At 40.6% G+C, this 16,202-nt stretch overlaps 1 protein-coding gene across 4 annotated transcripts in view; it reads left to right on the top strand.

The window, feature by feature from the left end:
- Positions 1 to 224: 224 nt before the first annotated feature.
- Positions 225 to 16,202, top strand: part of CGNL1 (cingulin like 1) — a 55,753-nt gene continuing 39,775 nt past the window's right edge. For 2 of the 4 annotated variants that reach the window (XM_036389816.2, XM_036389813.2), the window contains exons 1-2: positions 225 to 324; positions 14,580 to 16,179. In XM_036389816.2, the coding sequence (XP_036245709.1) occupies positions 14,599 to 16,179 (1,581 nt within the window). In that variant the 5' untranslated portion in view covers positions 225 to 324; positions 14,580 to 14,598. Of the gene's footprint in view, positions 325 to 1,160; positions 1,211 to 13,693; positions 13,749 to 14,579; positions 16,180 to 16,202 lie in introns of those variants that run through there. The other 2 variants (XM_036389814.2, XM_036389815.2) reach the window with 2 other exon arrangements.

Below are 16,202 nucleotides of genomic sequence, written 5' to 3'. Positions count from 1 at the left end.
GCTGAGGAGGGGCAGGGCGGCCTCCCCTCAGCTCACAGCTGTAGGTGCCCGTCGGGGGCGCCCCGTGCGCGCCGCGCGCTCCCTCAGGGAGAGAGCAAAGGCCGCGGGCAGGCGGGGAAGCGGCGGGAAGCCCCGGGCTCACCTGCGGGACGCCCCCCGCCTGGCTCCTCCCCGGCCCGGCCCGGCTGCGGCGCCCCCTACCCCGCTGGAGGGGGCGGGCAGTGCGCGCTGATCTCCGGCGGCGAGCGCGGCTGGCGGGGCAGCGGAGAGAGCGGCGCAGAGTTGGCGGGGATCCCCCTGCGGGACAGAGGCGGCTCGGGACGGGTGAGGAGAACGGCGGCGGGCGGTCTGGGAGCTGAGGGGGGCACCGCGTCGCCCGCTTTTCCCTGCCGCGATGGCCGGCGCCGGTGGGCTGGGGCACAACCGGACCGGAGCGCGGCGGGCACGGGAGCCGTCGCCGTGCGGTGCGGCAGGCGCTGCTGCCCGCGGCTCTGGCAGGGGCTCCCGGCGCCGAGGCGCCCTCAGCTCCGTTAAACACGCGCCTTTGCAAAGGCCGAGGGCGTCGGGCCCGCCCGGGCGTGAGGCGAGAACACGGCGGCTCTCCCCGCACGGCCGGCGGGTGACGCGCGGGGAGCTGGCGGAGCGCCGGCCGTGCCGGGGCAGCGCTTCCCCCGGGCGCTCCTCGGGGCTGCGCTGGCGAGCGGAGCGCGGCCGCCCCGGGGCGGGCGAGCTCAGCGGTTGAGCGGGAGCTGCCGGGAGAACAGACTCCCGGAGTCCTTCTTCGTTTGCTCTGCGGTTGTCACGAGCGAGGGTTTTCCCCCCGAGCGGGGCCGGCCGCGGCTGCCCCGGAGCTGCGGTGCCGCAGCTGGAGGCGCCGCTGCCGGCCTTGGCTTCCAGGTGGGCGGGCGGGGCCCGGAGCCCCCGCGGGGCGCCCAGACCGCCTGCTCGCACGCATTCCTCCGGGGATTCCTGGCATTCCTGGGCAGAGGGCACTCTTGACTTCTTTATCTCCCTTTTATTCCGCGAATTAGCGTATTTTTTGCGAAAGGGTGTGTCCGCGTTGTGTGTGTTCTTTTTCATGGGAAAAGTTTAGAATGGCAGCTCTGCCATTTGTTCTTCTTCCAATTAACTTTGCATCTGATGTAATTTATATCCTTCCAATTTGATGACAACTTTATGGGGAGATCAGTGCTGCGATAAAACTTCTGTGGTGAGTTTGCATTAGATTAGCAGTTGACAGAACGATTGTTGGGAATTTTATCTTTCCCTTTTTTTTTAGCATGCAGATATTTTTAAAAAAACATTGCAGTGCAAGTTGAATGACTATCAGAATAGAAATAGTGGAAACTTCTTGTTGAAATTTGTTCTGTTTTTCTGAACATCGACACTGTATTTATCTTGTGCAGACTCCTAGAAGTGAATTCTGTAGGTGAGTCAGAAATCCCCTAAGTGTTATCCCTGTCCTGACTTCTGGTATTCCCATGGGAACTTGATAGATTCAGTGTCTGATGCCTATGCTGACAAGTGTCAGATGTGTTGTAGTTATAAATCTCTTTATAGAGCTTGTTTTAACAGACCTTTAAAACTTACATAAAAATATAATTTAAGTGGCAAAACCAAGGTACTGCTTACTTTTTGAAGGTACTTTGTAAGAATTTGTTTGACTAGCAATTATATTTTCTAGAAATGTCATTGAATTGTCTTGGGTTTTTTTCTCATGTTAGACCCAGGAGAAATCTGCTTATGCTCACACTGTGTTCTAAGCCACATGTGGTTACTGATGATTAATGTAAAAGTGTAACAAGTTGCTATAAGTTTTTGTTTGGTTGGTTGGTTTTTTTAATAATTAGTTTGAACTTGAGTCTTTTCTTTTGGAAGACTCAATCTTAGAATTATAAATTGAAATGAAAACTTTCATAGAGTATTGAAGCCTTTGATTAACAGTGTAGTAAACACTATGTTTTAGAAGTTTGACATATTATGGAAGGCAATTAAGCTGCTTTTTATTTTATGTTATTAATTTCGAGACACAGCTGCATTTTTAAAACAGAAGACTCTGTAAAATAGGAAAACAGTGCTTCTAGTTTTTTTTTAATTCTCTTAGGATATTAAGATAATCATTCACATAAGAGAAGATGGTTGTTTTTACCGGACAGTTTGTTGTTTAATATTCATGTTTTTAAAAAAAATAATCTGAGATAAAAAATGCAGTGCTTCAAATGAAGCATCTATAAAGTGACTGATATTTTTACATGTGTGTTGACAACTTAGAGGTGTTTCTGAAATATGTTAATCATAGGAAAAGTATTCCTACTTGGTTTGCATACACCTTGAATTGCAACTGACATTAACTGTTTCTGAACGCCACCTAAATGCAAATACACACTACAAAGGTAACTAATGTTGTGACAGGCCTAAAAAGGCCTATTATTGCTAACCCCCCTTGATTACTGAATTTGTGTTGATATTTCCAAGAGCCTGGCTCCTCCATGAGTGTATCACACAACTGTTTGGGTTTTTGTATTTCATTCTCATTATCTGACTTTGTTACATTTTGCTTTTAAATCTAATGAATCTAGACTGCTTAGGCTGCCTGAATTGCCTGCAAGCAAACCAGCTTATTTTAATTTCTTTTAATTGCATTATTAGATCTCACTGTCGTTACTAAAATGTCTAAGAACGCACTTTAGGTTCCCCTGGCAGGGTTTTTATGGCAGATGTGAAATTTAATTTTCTGCAGAAATAGTCTACAGGATGTCCTGTATAAGGAATTTTACCTCAATAAAAGGATGACAAAGTTGCAGAAAAGAATTGGTGACAGTTCCTTCTTCTGGTGTACGTTGTGTAATAGGAAGTTGATTATTCTGGGAGTATTGGTGAAACTGGTTTGTCTGGGTTCTGCAGCGTCATCTGAAATGTGCAGGTGGAATGACATGACCTCAAATGTGAATTTTTAAATCTTTTGTCATGGAGTAATAGAAGAACATATGTGCTATGAGTTTATTCAGCCTGGATCACAGTGGGCAGGTTTTTATTTAAAAATAGCTACTGAAGTATTTTGACACCAAGTAATTCTGCAGATGCAAAAGTGTAAAGAAAAGTAGACAATCACAGTTTCATTCTGTAGTCTGCTGTTTTACCATTTCTGCTTTTTGAAGTCATAGTTATGATGATGTCATTATTATTAGAGCCTTTTTACTGTGGAGGTAACTGAAATCTGTATATTAATACCAAGCACACAACCCTGATTATGCAAAACAACATTCAGCCTATAGCAGCATCTACCTATGTTGATAGAAAGGAACTGCAAAGATTTCTGGTCACTGGTACTGATAGATTTCTGAGAAATTGCAACGAACCCTGAAATAATAGGACTTTTTTTTTCACTTCTACACCCTCTCTGCAACTCTGAATGGCATCAGAAATGTTGCAGCAACCTGTTGCCAATGTGTTCAGATAAAGCAGGCTTAAGAAATTTGTGTTTCTTCTATCTGTCCCACTTAAATTTTTTTAGAGGTAGGAGGAGGTTATCTTCTACCTGATCAGTTCAGTGATACCATTCAGAGGCAGGCTTTGTAAGGATTGAGATTAACAAATGTTTTGAATGGCCAGGATGAGATGAAGGTGTTAAAATTTCTCTGATTTTGTTGCTAGGTCTCAACAAACTGTGCACAGAGGAAGGTGGTACAGGCTTGACACATCCTGAACTTAGGTTTGGTAATTCTGTTTTTAATGCATCTTGAATGAAGTGTTGGAAGGATGTGCAAAAATATAATAAATAGGTTGGGTTTTGCTATTTCTCTTCTTAACTGGCAGAAGAATGGAGAATCCACTCACTCACTCACCAGGTTAATGTATGAGGGAAGGTGTTTCACGTGTCCATGGAGTGTTTATTCCAGGCATGTTTATCTGGAAACATGGACACGTTTCAGAAGCTGCTTTGACCTTGACTCTGAATGGTGTTAAATCAAAATGGTAATACTTTTCAGTGTAACCAAGTATGAAAATTTAATCTTAAACCCCCCAAAATGGACATGTTAAGAATGCATGTGCTAAAGGTTTAGTGGAGTGGTAGTCATGGAGTCACCACTGTTTGGGATTAGAGCTCACTGTATTTTTTCTGATCTTTACCATCTCTGCCAACACAGCTGGCAGCCTCCTTGGAGGAGTTTATCCAAATGTAGGCTTATAACCTTTCATTTTATGTGAAATGAAATGGATAGCAAGATTCATAGCCAGACATTTTAGGTATATAGTTTCATTTTTCAAAGAATGCTTCTAAATTTTTAGGCAAATGAAATATTTTAATTTCGGTTGGTCCATCTTTTGTATTTATGAGTTTCATTAACCAGGCTGACAGTATGAGATTTAAAATTAATATTCTGTAATAACTTTTCACATTCTTCTTGATTTTGAAAAAAAAAAAAAAGAGAACAATGAGGAATAAATGTGATTGGGGAAATGTCTCAGAAAGCACTTAGACTGCAAAACACCACCAGGGAGCTTGGTAAGACTGGAAGCTGCTGCAATGATTACCATGGTGGCCTCTTTCTGCGAGGGTCCCCAGGCATGCAAGGAGTCATGACCACTCAGATATGACTCTCAGCAGTCTGAGCATGACCATATTTTGACTCCAGGCATTTGCAGCAGTTCATAATGCTTTAGTTGCATGTGCATTGCATGCACCATTTAAAAGTAGCTGAAATGTGGACATGAAAGCTAAATACAGTGAGCAAAGGAGATGAATTGTCTAGGCTGCCCATGCTTACATAGTCATACCCACATGTGTTTATGTGTTTCTGTGGGTGCATATATAAACCCTCATACACACTTGCAGAAGCCTGGCAAGTAATGACCAACCTTTAGGAATGTTTTAACCCTATTCTGAATTCTGTTGAAATAAATCTCTAAGAAGTAATTGAGGTGTATTTAATGTACGTAAAGATGTGCAAAAGGGGGTAGTTGTTTGCATTCTACTTCAACATAAGCATCATGCAGAAGTAGGGTAAAATGTAAGCTTTTCTATAGAGATGGGGGAGTGTTTTCAGTGAGTAAATCAAGCTCAGGATATTTTGTTGCCCTTGTTGAAAATGGTTGGGGTATGCCTTCATACGTTTATTTGCACACCATTAGCTGTTCTATGCAGGGAGCAAGTGTTCACCAGTAGCAGCCTTTATTTACAAGAACAATTGGCATGTAATGTTACATTAGAATTCCACAAACACTTCAAGCTTCATAAAGAAGCAGCCCTACCTCTCTCATTTCCCTGGTAATTATGCAATTCCAGTGTGAAGGTGAGAAGTGTGGCAGCTTAGGGTAGCTGGTTAAGCCTGTGCTTGCAGGGCCCACACCAGGTCACTTTGGCTGCATAGGCTTTGTAAGCCCTTCTAAGTGATTCAGTCCAGCTCACCATGAAGCTCCTTTCCTCTGTGGAGTTTTTGAGCCTCTCTCTTCTATACTCAGCTCATGTCTCTCAGACAGTGTGATGATATCATCTTGTCTGGTGGGGCCTGGGCTCAGGGCCTGCAGTTCTGACTGCATATTTAAATTTGAGAATGCATGGCTGAGTTAGTTGAAAGAAACTAGATGGGTGTGAAGCCAAGTGTTTATGGAATACAATGTAATTAAGACAAAGTTTAACAGTAGAAAAATGGAAGGCATAACTAGCTTGAATACACATGAAGCTGTGGCCTTATGTTGGCTGTGTAAATATGACTCCTACGGCCTATTTTACATGTAGATTTTGTACTTAAATACTTGCATCTCCATAGAGATTAACCCTACTCTGTCTTTATATTGGTGAGCCCTTGGTGTTTGCAAGCAGCTGTACTCATAGCTCATTATTAATTTTGTTCAGGAATATGTTACACATATAGAATCAAGGTCATGCAAGTTGCATCTGTTGGGTGGCTGTAGAAGGAGTTCCTGTAGACAAGATTATAGTTTCTGCATGGGAAAGATGAGAAGAATATCCAGTGAAATGTCACATTTAAAGTGAAGGAAAAATGTTTGGAGTATAGGAACCTTTTATTATTTAATTATGTAAGATTATTTTGTAAGTAAAAGTGTTCCTGAAGCACTTGTAGAACTTCTTAACAAAGGTTGCCCTAGCTGTGTCCATTCCTTTGAGAAGGGCTTTCCAAGAGACTCTTAACAAACCTGAGATTTTTTGCTCAAGCCTCTGAAAGGATACTCTTTTCTATTTAAACAATAATGATGTCATTGGGATGTACTAAGATAATTTCCTTTGGAACAGAATACAGTTTCTAACACTGACAATTGGAGGAAAATGTAATGAAACAACACAGAATCTCTTGTGGAGTGAGTGTATTCATGTCAGATGTTTGGATGCAAACCAGCTATTGTATTTGAAATCACAAACCACTTTTAGAATCTGTGAGTATCCTTGTGTCTCTCAGCCACCTTTTCTGTCAATACCTAAAGATACAAGCATCAAGAATTTGATAAAGTAGAAGAGTATATATAACAAGATTTCCTCTTGGTGACTTCATTACTTTTTTTCTTGTTTTTAACCTTCAAGTTTTTAAGAAAAGTGAGGGAAAATTGAGTATTGTGTGTATATAGTCAACTCTGAAATAAGTATTTATAAGGTTTTGTTGTTGCTTGCTTTTTGTATTTGAAGTTTGCAAATATTAGTTGTAGTGCAGTACTGTCAGATACTCACAAGATAACCTCAGTAACTGGATCCTGTTAGTGGGCAAAACCCAACCTGTTCAGGAGCTTTATCTGAGCTGGTGTGGGAGATGAAAGAGTAGCGTGGCACAAATGCACTCAGGCAGGTGTTTGTACACAGGAACCTTGAATAAACAAGGGCAGCTCCCCATCTCCCTCCAGGGACTTAAGCACTGTCACAGCAGGGCCTGGGACTGCTCACTGCACATCACATGGATTTGTTTCTTGGAACTGTATTTCAGATACAAGTTGGCTTCTGGTTTAGTGTACTTTGAATGTATTTGATTTTTGTTTCTGATTCCCTTCTGCTTATGATTTGGGAAAATCTGGAAACATTGCTTCAGTAAAGAAAAAGAGAGCTCTTAAATAATGATACAAAGTATATAATGCAGTGGTAATAGTTTAGAATATTACATGAGAAATGTGGAGGTTTCTTAGCATTTTCATCATAAACAAAATTAAGACTTTACTTTGCACTCAGTAAGTGAAGTTAGCAGGTCATGTGTTGTTTCCTCTGGGGATAAATCCTGTAAAATTATGATTACATGAATTCATACATAGCAGATAAAGAAAATTGGATATATGTATTATGTCCTTGTTTTCAATAAAACTCTGAAAATTTTTGAGACCTGAGTATCTGCCAAAATATGTTGTTGTTGACTTACAGCCATTGAAGCAGATTTTCATTTGGAAAAAATCAACAACCAACCAACAAATAAGCCAACAAAACCTGCTAGTTGTCACACAGCTCAAGCATTTGGCTGATCTGTCACATACTTTCATAGGACTAGCAAGATGTTTTACATTTCAAACACTGAGACTTCCTCACACACAACATTTTTCAGCCAGAGGGAGTTTGAACCCAGCTGTAAGGAAGTGAACAGTATCTTTTGCTCTAACTGCTTTTAATTGTTCCTTCTGCTGACAGTCCTTATTAAATACAGCCTCTTCCTCTCCTTGGAAAGGTGACTGCTAGTGTTTTGTTTTGTTGGCTGTCTGAATGAGGTTGTTTAATACTTGGGTAGAACTGAAACTGAAATTCTCCTTTCTAAGACAGCAAGCCCAAAGATCATCCACTTTGCTGTACTGCATTTTGGGAGAAATTAATAAAATAATATCTGTAATGTATAGTAACTGAAGCATGGCTGTTGGCTTTCACTAACAGCTATGGAAGAAAAGTATTATTTGGGATTTTTATCCTGCAGGAAGTTCTAACCTGTCATCTATAGACTGCCATCTGAAATCAGAAAAGAGAGAGGATTTTTTCATAGAATAAAAATGAAAACAATTAATTGAGAAATGTTGAAATACTTCCTATAAAAAGGTATTTCTCTGAGTCAGTGTTCCTGGCTGGACTACATGCTTCATTATACACCCAAAGCTATATGACTCCCATACTTAATCACAGCTTGGTCAAAGGAGAAAGAAACCACCTCATGTCATGTTCATGGAAGGCACAGAGCTACAGGGCTTCTGGTGTGGGGGCAGCAATTCCTGCCCTCCCAGGGAGGCCTGCATGGCCCACTGGCAGTGTGGCTGCGTGGGTGCTCCTCCAGCAGCTGCTTTTCTGCACGGCAGGGTGACAGCTTGGAGTGGCAGTGCTGTGGATCTCCCAGCAGCAGCAGTGCAGGGTGGGATTAGAGCCCTGGAGGCACAGTGGGATGCAGCAGCTCAAAGCTGCTCCTCTCCCTTTGCACTGCACCAGTCACTAATGCACGTGCACGGGAGGGCTGGAGCTGAGGGGCTGCAGGGGACCTGGTGCCCAGTGCATTTAGATGGAGTGCTTTTGGAAGAATAGAATTTGCTGGCTTTTTATGAAATATGCAAGGCTAATTCTGCCTGCAGTGATGGGTCAGCCCTGTCTTGGATGCTGAAGAGATGCCTTGATTTGGTCTTGTGTCTGTGTGATACCAAGTGTAATCCTTGCAGTCTAACACTGGTGCATGGAGTTTTGAAAAATACATGCTGTGTGGCTTAGGTTCACAGGAGCTCCTGGTTGTTTTCAAGTATAGAATTTGTCACCGTATCTTTCCTTCCAACAAGCAGGGAGATGGGACATGAAGCTTTTGGGCTGGTTTAAAAGGGAATGAATATTTGAAAACTCAGTGGTTTGGTTTTTATTTCATTGATAGAAATTTTAGGTAGGTCTTTGATGCTGACATCAGAAACGCCAACAATAATATCTGAGTAGTGTTTTTTTCCCCTCACTGATGCCTGCAGGTATAGAATGACACAATATATTGTAGAAAATCCTTTTTTATAAACCTTTTGAAAGTTTAGAATTTTGACCACTAGATAGGGAGTGGCAGTTTACAGACAGTGCAGGGGAAAACCAAAAGGTGACAGTTTCATTGTATACTGTAATGACATAACATACATAACATAATTTTCTTTCTAACAATTGGGAGGAGTAACTGCCACATGTGCTATAAATATAATTTTATAATTTAATATAAAATTAAGATAATTTTGTAATATAATTTAATTTATAATTAAATTACATTCAATTATAAATTTATATTAATTTTGTATAGATAAAAAAACCTCAAGTAGGAAAAAAATCTTGAATGGAAATAAGGAATCTGTCGGAAAATGGCAGACTTTTTTCAGATGTCTTTCTCTTGCTGGATATTGTCTCTTTGCTGTTAAAGGAGTTTTACTGTCTTTTTTCACAGTCCCATATCTAGAATTTTAAAACTGCACTTTTCTCCCTTCTGCTCTCTGTAAGCAGTAGATCAAATAAATTTATCCTTCTCCAGAGCTGTCTTCCACACAGACTAAAAGGGACAGCAGCCCAGGCCCATTTTTCTTTGGCAGAAGCAAATTGTAGGTACAATTGACAATGATGAAGTTTCCCCTCATACTTGCAAGGCATGTTTGTGAGAATGTTTTCCATCAAGTGTGAAACATACAGTTTTGGTCTTTCCATGAATTATCCTGTCTGTTTCCTTTTCTTCACTCTCACAATATGTAAGTTTTCCTTCCTCTTCTCTCGTAAAGTTTTTTCCTGTCCTTTTTCCATAACACTGTCATTTATTATTGACCTAACACTCACTTTGTGTGATGTTGCTGATACTTTCTGAATAGTCAGCTGCACAGAGAATCCATTATTTAGCTTGGAGAGCAAGCTCAGTGTTATGTAAGGCTGGAGAACAAATTTTATAGTTCCTTCCTGACATTTTGCTGTGCATGTGCAATATCTGAAGTAAACATTCATAAATTGTTACATCCTGCTTTTTCAAAAAAGACAACTGGTTAAATAATGTGGGCCATGAGGATTTTTTTCTCTTATGGTAATAAAAATTTGGAAATAATTTACATAGAAACAAATATAATTTGTAATTTAGCCTGAAATAGTTTAAAATTTTCAGAATTCTCAAAGTTCTCTCCTCCAAAGAGGAGATAATGGGATATGCCCACATCTTCCTTTAATGAAAAATCTTCAGGTGATCCAGTCTTAGGAGACTCAGGATTGTGATATTGGATGTCCCTGGTTTTCTGACATTAAGGGAGCCAGGGAGGAGTCCTTGTGCCATAAAAAAGTCAGATCTCTTTTATTCCTCCATATTCCCTCACAGGATGTGTGCACAAGGAGCAGATGTGTAATGGGAGGCAATACCTTTGAAGGGTGTGTGTGGCTCCTTCAGGAGGCCAGGGGACATTTCCATTGGTGGGACAGTGTGTCCCCTCACTCTGCTCACCATCTCTGCCGGGATCATCTGTCTGTCTGTCCAGAGCAGGTGCTTGGCTCGCAGGCTGGAGCACGAGGTGGGATGTGCTTTGTGATGAGGGTGTGTGGGCAGGATACAGGGGAGCAAGCTTCCCATGCAGAGTTTGGCATTTAACAGCATTGGGAAAGGAATTTTTCTGAATAAGTCTGCCTTGTAGATTTGGCTAAAGAACTGGAATGGGTGGTGGAGACAATTCCATGCCTTTGTGATGCTGTAATGTTAAGAAGGGGAGAGACATGTCTGGCACAGGAGGATGTTTCTCAAAGGAACTCTTCTCTGCCCGTGTTTGCAGGGAGAGCAGCCAGGGTTCCACATGCCAGAGGTTTTCTTTATTGTGAGCAGGGCTCACATAGCTCCTGGCAGCTAGCTATAAAGTAGCTGTGAAAGGAAATGTTTTTAAGGAATTAAAAAAAAGGTTTTGACCTCTTAAACCTTCAGTGTTCATATCCTGTGGTTCTCTGTAGAGTATCATATCACCACTGTACAACAAAGTGCTACAGAAGAACATGCAGAGTATTGGATTTTCAGGTATGAAAACCTCTGCTGACAAGTTATCTTTATAAACAAAAAATGTCATAGTTTCTGGTTTTGGCAAAAAGAAGTTGTTCAGAAAAATGGAACCATTTCTGAGTAATGGCAAAATGTGGGACTTCCAAAGCCACTGAAGTCAGTTTTTAAAATGACTGTTTAAGCACCTTTATGAAGTCTTATTTTAGGAAGAAATCTCAAAACTGAAAGGCTTGAGCAGCTTTGAGTGCCAGTTTTGTTTATTTGTTCACAGAAGTTTTTAAAGGTTGCTATCCCTGACAATGAAGTTAAAACACAAAATCACTTTGAAATTTTCTGCTCACCTCAAGCAGTCCAAGGCCAAATAGGTGATTCCATCATTCTGTGCTACCTTCCTTGCTGACCTGATAGCAAGATGCTGATGATTGTGTGTCCTTGACTATATTATCTGTTTTAGAATATTTTCAAAAGAAAATAATTTATTGAACTAGTCTTTTCTTACATCCTGATTAATTTGTATGTGATGTTGTAATGACACTTCAAGATAGGAGATAGGAACTGGTTTCATAACAGAATGACAGTTGTTCACCTATTTAAAACTTCAATAGAGTCATTGCTTCTGTTTTCTGAAAATTGTATTTGTAAACTCTGAGATAGCAAATAAAATTACTAGCAAGACAGTATTGTTTGAAATTTAAAGAATTACTTCGGTAGAAAGCCTGGAATTAGGACATACATCACTCTCTATTTCAAAAAAAAAACTTCTTTATTTTTTTAAGTTACTACAAGTATGTAACAAAGAGCCACACAAACAGGGAAATTGCCTTCCCAGCTGCCGTTGAACTATCCAACCTCTTTTCATCAGCTGAAGAGTAAACAGGCTGTTTTGTCATAACATTTGAGGCTTCAGCAGCCTTAGAGGAGATTAGAGGCGGGCAGTTGGAGCTGTCAGGGCCCCCAGCTGTCAGCTCCTGCACGGATCAGATGTCAGGATCTCGGTCGGTCACAGCACGGAGCACAAGCTGATTTCATTTACCCCAGTGTGCCAGTCTGCAGTTTTCCAGGGCTGAGGTGTGTACTGAGCCAGCAGAGGTTCCAGATGTTCTCATTTTTGACATGGTGACATCTGTCAGAGGACTGGGGCAGACAGATGGGAGAGGAACAGCTTCAGTCCTCTTATCCTGCTCTGTTGCTGTAACCCTGCCAGAGCCTGAGATGTGACTGTATAATGTGTGTGCAGGAGAATGACTGTAACTGTAATTAATCAATTAACATAGTTTCAGGATTTCCTCAGAAAGGCTGTGTGTGATGAAAGCCAGTAGTGCTTTTTCTTTAATTTAAAAATGCTTACAAAATTGCAAAACCACTTTATTGTGTATTGTAAAACAACTATTTGATATTATGTAGTTCGTGTGAGTATTACACAATGCAGCTTGACATGCTATAAAATAAAAATTCTATGTAAAACCTTCAAATATTTGAATAGTAGGGTCATCTGTCTTGTTTTCTTGTTGATGTCATGAGAATTTATAAATGTAATCTTTTTTTTCACAGTTCCAGAAAGATAAAATGTGTTATTTAAAAAATTGTTTGTTTAGCTATTTTATTTCTACAAGGTTTTATCCTTTTCTACAGTAAAATTAAGAGTTTTGTTAGTACAATGCATGTGAAGAAGACAAATACACATACTTCTCTATGCTTTTAGAGACAAATTAAACATATTCATTTAAGGTAGGTTATTGACCTAAATATTGTTTCCCCAGATAGTAGGGGAGTTGGTGTTCTGTGGTTATTTTTGAGGGGATGAGGGATGTTTGGGGTATTTTTCTGGTTATTTAATATTTTTAGCAGCTTTGCAACAAGTTTGAAAGCACTGCATTTGCAATCACCCCCAAACATTGTAATCATATTGCAATGTATTGCTTATTTGTTCCTTATGCTGATTGATATAAATAATTTTCATTTTTTGGCTTTTAGGTTTATTTTTATTGACTTCTTTTTATATTTTTTTAGTTGTTGCCATTGTTGAAAAATTCGGATAAACTTTACTCCTTTTATAGGTCTGCTAATACAGCTTGAAAGTGTAGTGTGCAGTTCCATATACTCCTTGGTTTGTATTAGTGGCATTTCTAATCTGGCTGGGATTGTTGAGTGGAGAGCTTTTAGTAAAGGTGTTCACACACTCCTCCACTACAGATGAGTGCTACCAACTGTGTGTACGTCTGGGGTTTCTCTCAAAGGCTCACATGTGAATGTGCCATGTGAGACTTCAGTTTATAAGCCTGCTGCTGAGGAGGAGCTGGAGTTGGTTTTTAGAGAGGAAGAGGTTTTTGAGGGGAGCTTTCCTGCTAGGAGGAAGAATTGGGTAGAAATTAATGTACTATGAATATTGAGCCAAACTTTTTCATTTGCTGTCAGGAAGAAATGAGAACTCTGCTCTTGAGTGGAGTACCTGAGGGAGGTGGTTCATGCTGAGATAGACAGGACAGTGAAACTGGCTGCAGAGGGTTGTTTTTCCATGAGACATCCTGTTGTTTTGGTTTCCTCTTGCTGATTACCATCGCTCAGTGATCTTGGGTTTGTTCAGGCCGCAGTGATGACTCAACTCCCCAGCTCAGTTCAAAAGTTTATTCCCTCCAGGTTTTGTATCAGACTCACAGTCCTGTGTTCCATTCTTTTATAGACACACTCGTACTGTCACTGCACTGCCTCTGCCTTTAGACAGTTGGCTCATAATCTGCAACAGACTAAAGTAAATCTGCCTGCAAACCCAGCTGTTAGAGAAAGAAAGAATGGCATTTAACATTAAAAACACAGGTAGGGCTGAATTTATTGTTTTCTAGATTAAAACAGTTTTGGCACATATAGGCTGGAGTTAGCATTCCTGTTGCATCTGAAAAAGGCACTGTCAGCCTTGGAAATATGAGCAGTGTTTTTCCATTTTTGTTGCTCAGCAAGTATCTTCTTTTAAAATAGCAACTGGAGTTTTTTTGAACAAGCTTGCATTTGGGAGATTGTTAAATTAATCTGTCAGAAAGGTTATTCTTAGGGATGACAATGAGATAATAAATGAAAATGTTTATTTTAAGATGTCATTAGAAACAAATGTTGAAACCCAAGTACATAAAAACCACAACTCAAAGGAATGAGGATGTTGACCTTCCTTGCAGTGCTTTAGGTACCTGAAACTCATAAAACCTTAAACTGCCTGGTTGTATTTTGGTCTCCTGGGCTTAATGTTTAAATGTTAATATGGCTGGTACTAAATGCTGGCTTTAAAATGATCACTGGTTTGTGAAGGGTACAGTCTTCAGTAAATATAATGGAAATACCCAGAAGTCATGCTTTGACTCAAAAAATTGTACAGAGTTGTTTATATTTAAAGTAATTTGATTCCAAAGCAATGAGCACAAACTCTGTGAAGGTAACATTTGTAAAATGACATGACATTGATTGGAATGTGTCAGTCTGACATTTGTCTTTGTACCTCAGTGTATTCGCTATGGGCTTGATAGAGCTTGGATATTGATTTCCCTGCGTTATTGCCATTAGTCTTCATCGTCACATTGAATGGTAGGAGAAAGTAATTAATGAAACAATCTAACTTGCTTAAAACAATGAGAATTTTGTAATTTTTCTTCTGTTCAGATATAATCCTCTGATAGACATGGAGTCATATTTTGCTGGTTTCAAGCACATGCAGCAGGACTATGAAGTCACTCTTGAACTTGCAAGCGAAGAGACTCAAAAAACGAAAAATGCGCTAAATTCTAGGACGGGGTCTTACGGTGTCAGCATTAGAGTCCAAGGAATCGATGGACATCCTTACATAGTACTGAACAATACAGAAGGATGTTTGCCAGAAAATCCTCCTCCTCCTGGAAAAGAACAGCAGGTCATTCCTCAGACTGTACACAAGCCAGCTGTGGACTCCAATACTGCTTTTAAATTGGAGGACAAAACCAGTGAACATACAAAATTTGCTGGAACACAGCACGTGCAACCCTCTATGCCTAAAAAACTGCAGATAACCAATGTCCATGAAAAGGAAAGTGGAATGCCAGATTTTAAAGATGAAACTGTGAAATCCTCAAATTTGTTGAATTTTCAAAGACATCCTGAACTTTTGCAGCCATATGATCCTGAAAAAAATAACTTGAACTTGGATAATTACCAGTCTTCTGTATGCAGTAAATCTAAGTCTTTTGCAGATGAAAAAACTGAAGCAAAGCCTTGGATTTCCTCATCTAAAGTAGTGTCTCTACAAAAAACAAATACATACCTTGCTGAGTCAACCAAAGCAAATTCAAAAAAAATGCATCTCAACAGGTCAGTAGAAGACCCAAGTAAGCAGCTGCAGGATTGTCCCAGTAGCACGATCAGCCCCAGTGACGTGTGTGTTTCAGAGACATTTTCACCTGCAGGAGGATCCCCCTGTGTTAGTCCCAATGCTTATCCCGAGACAAGGAAACCAAGACCAGATGTTCTTCCCTTCCGCAGGCAAGATTCCACTGGGCCAGTACTGAATGACTCCCGAAGATCCTCGTCCTCATCAGCCACTCCTACTTCTGCCAATTCCTTGTACAGATTTTTGCTGGATGACCAAGAGTACGCCATCTACGCGGACAACGTGAACCGCCACGAAAACAGGAGATACATTCCATTCTTGCCGGGAACTGGTCGTGATATTGACACTGGTTCACTTCCAGGAGTAGATCAGCTAATTGAAAAGTTTGATAAGAGAGTTGATGCTCACAGAAGAGGCAGGTCAGGAAAAAGAAACAGAATTCATCCAGATGACCGTAAAAGATCAAGAAGCGTTGATAGTGCCTTGTCATTAGGAGTTGATGTAAATTCAGATTATTTAGGTGAATTCAGTAAAAGCTTGGGTAAGTCAGCAGAGCACTTGCTGAGACCGTCTAAAGTTTGCCTTCACAAGCAGTTATCCAGAGATCAAAAGTCACCTTCCAAAGAGACAAAGATTTCTGCTCGAAGTATTGGAAAACTGCAAATGCCCAATAAAGACACCCAGAGCAGCAGTTTCAGCTCTTTGCAACACCATAAACAGAATGGAACAGATACAGAGAGCTTGGTGGGTAGATCAGCTACACTCCCAGGACAGAGTAAGAGAGAGGAAGTTAAAACAGTAACTTCTACTTTGTTGTTGCCAAACCGAATTGCAATTACACCTGAATCAGGAGCCAAGAAGATTTCTGTAAAAACATGTTCATCCGTCCCTAATATACAGGTAATTTTGAGTTCATTCTTTAA

This window comes from Molothrus ater, chromosome 13, assembly GCF_012460135.2.
Source record: "Molothrus ater isolate BHLD 08-10-18 breed brown headed cowbird chromosome 13, BPBGC_Mater_1.1, whole genome shotgun sequence".
In the NCBI taxonomy this organism is placed as follows: domain Eukaryota; kingdom Metazoa; phylum Chordata; class Aves; order Passeriformes; family Icteridae; genus Molothrus; species Molothrus ater.
Note: the sequence above shows the minus strand (reverse complement) of the source record. Positions and strands in the feature narration are given on the sequence as shown.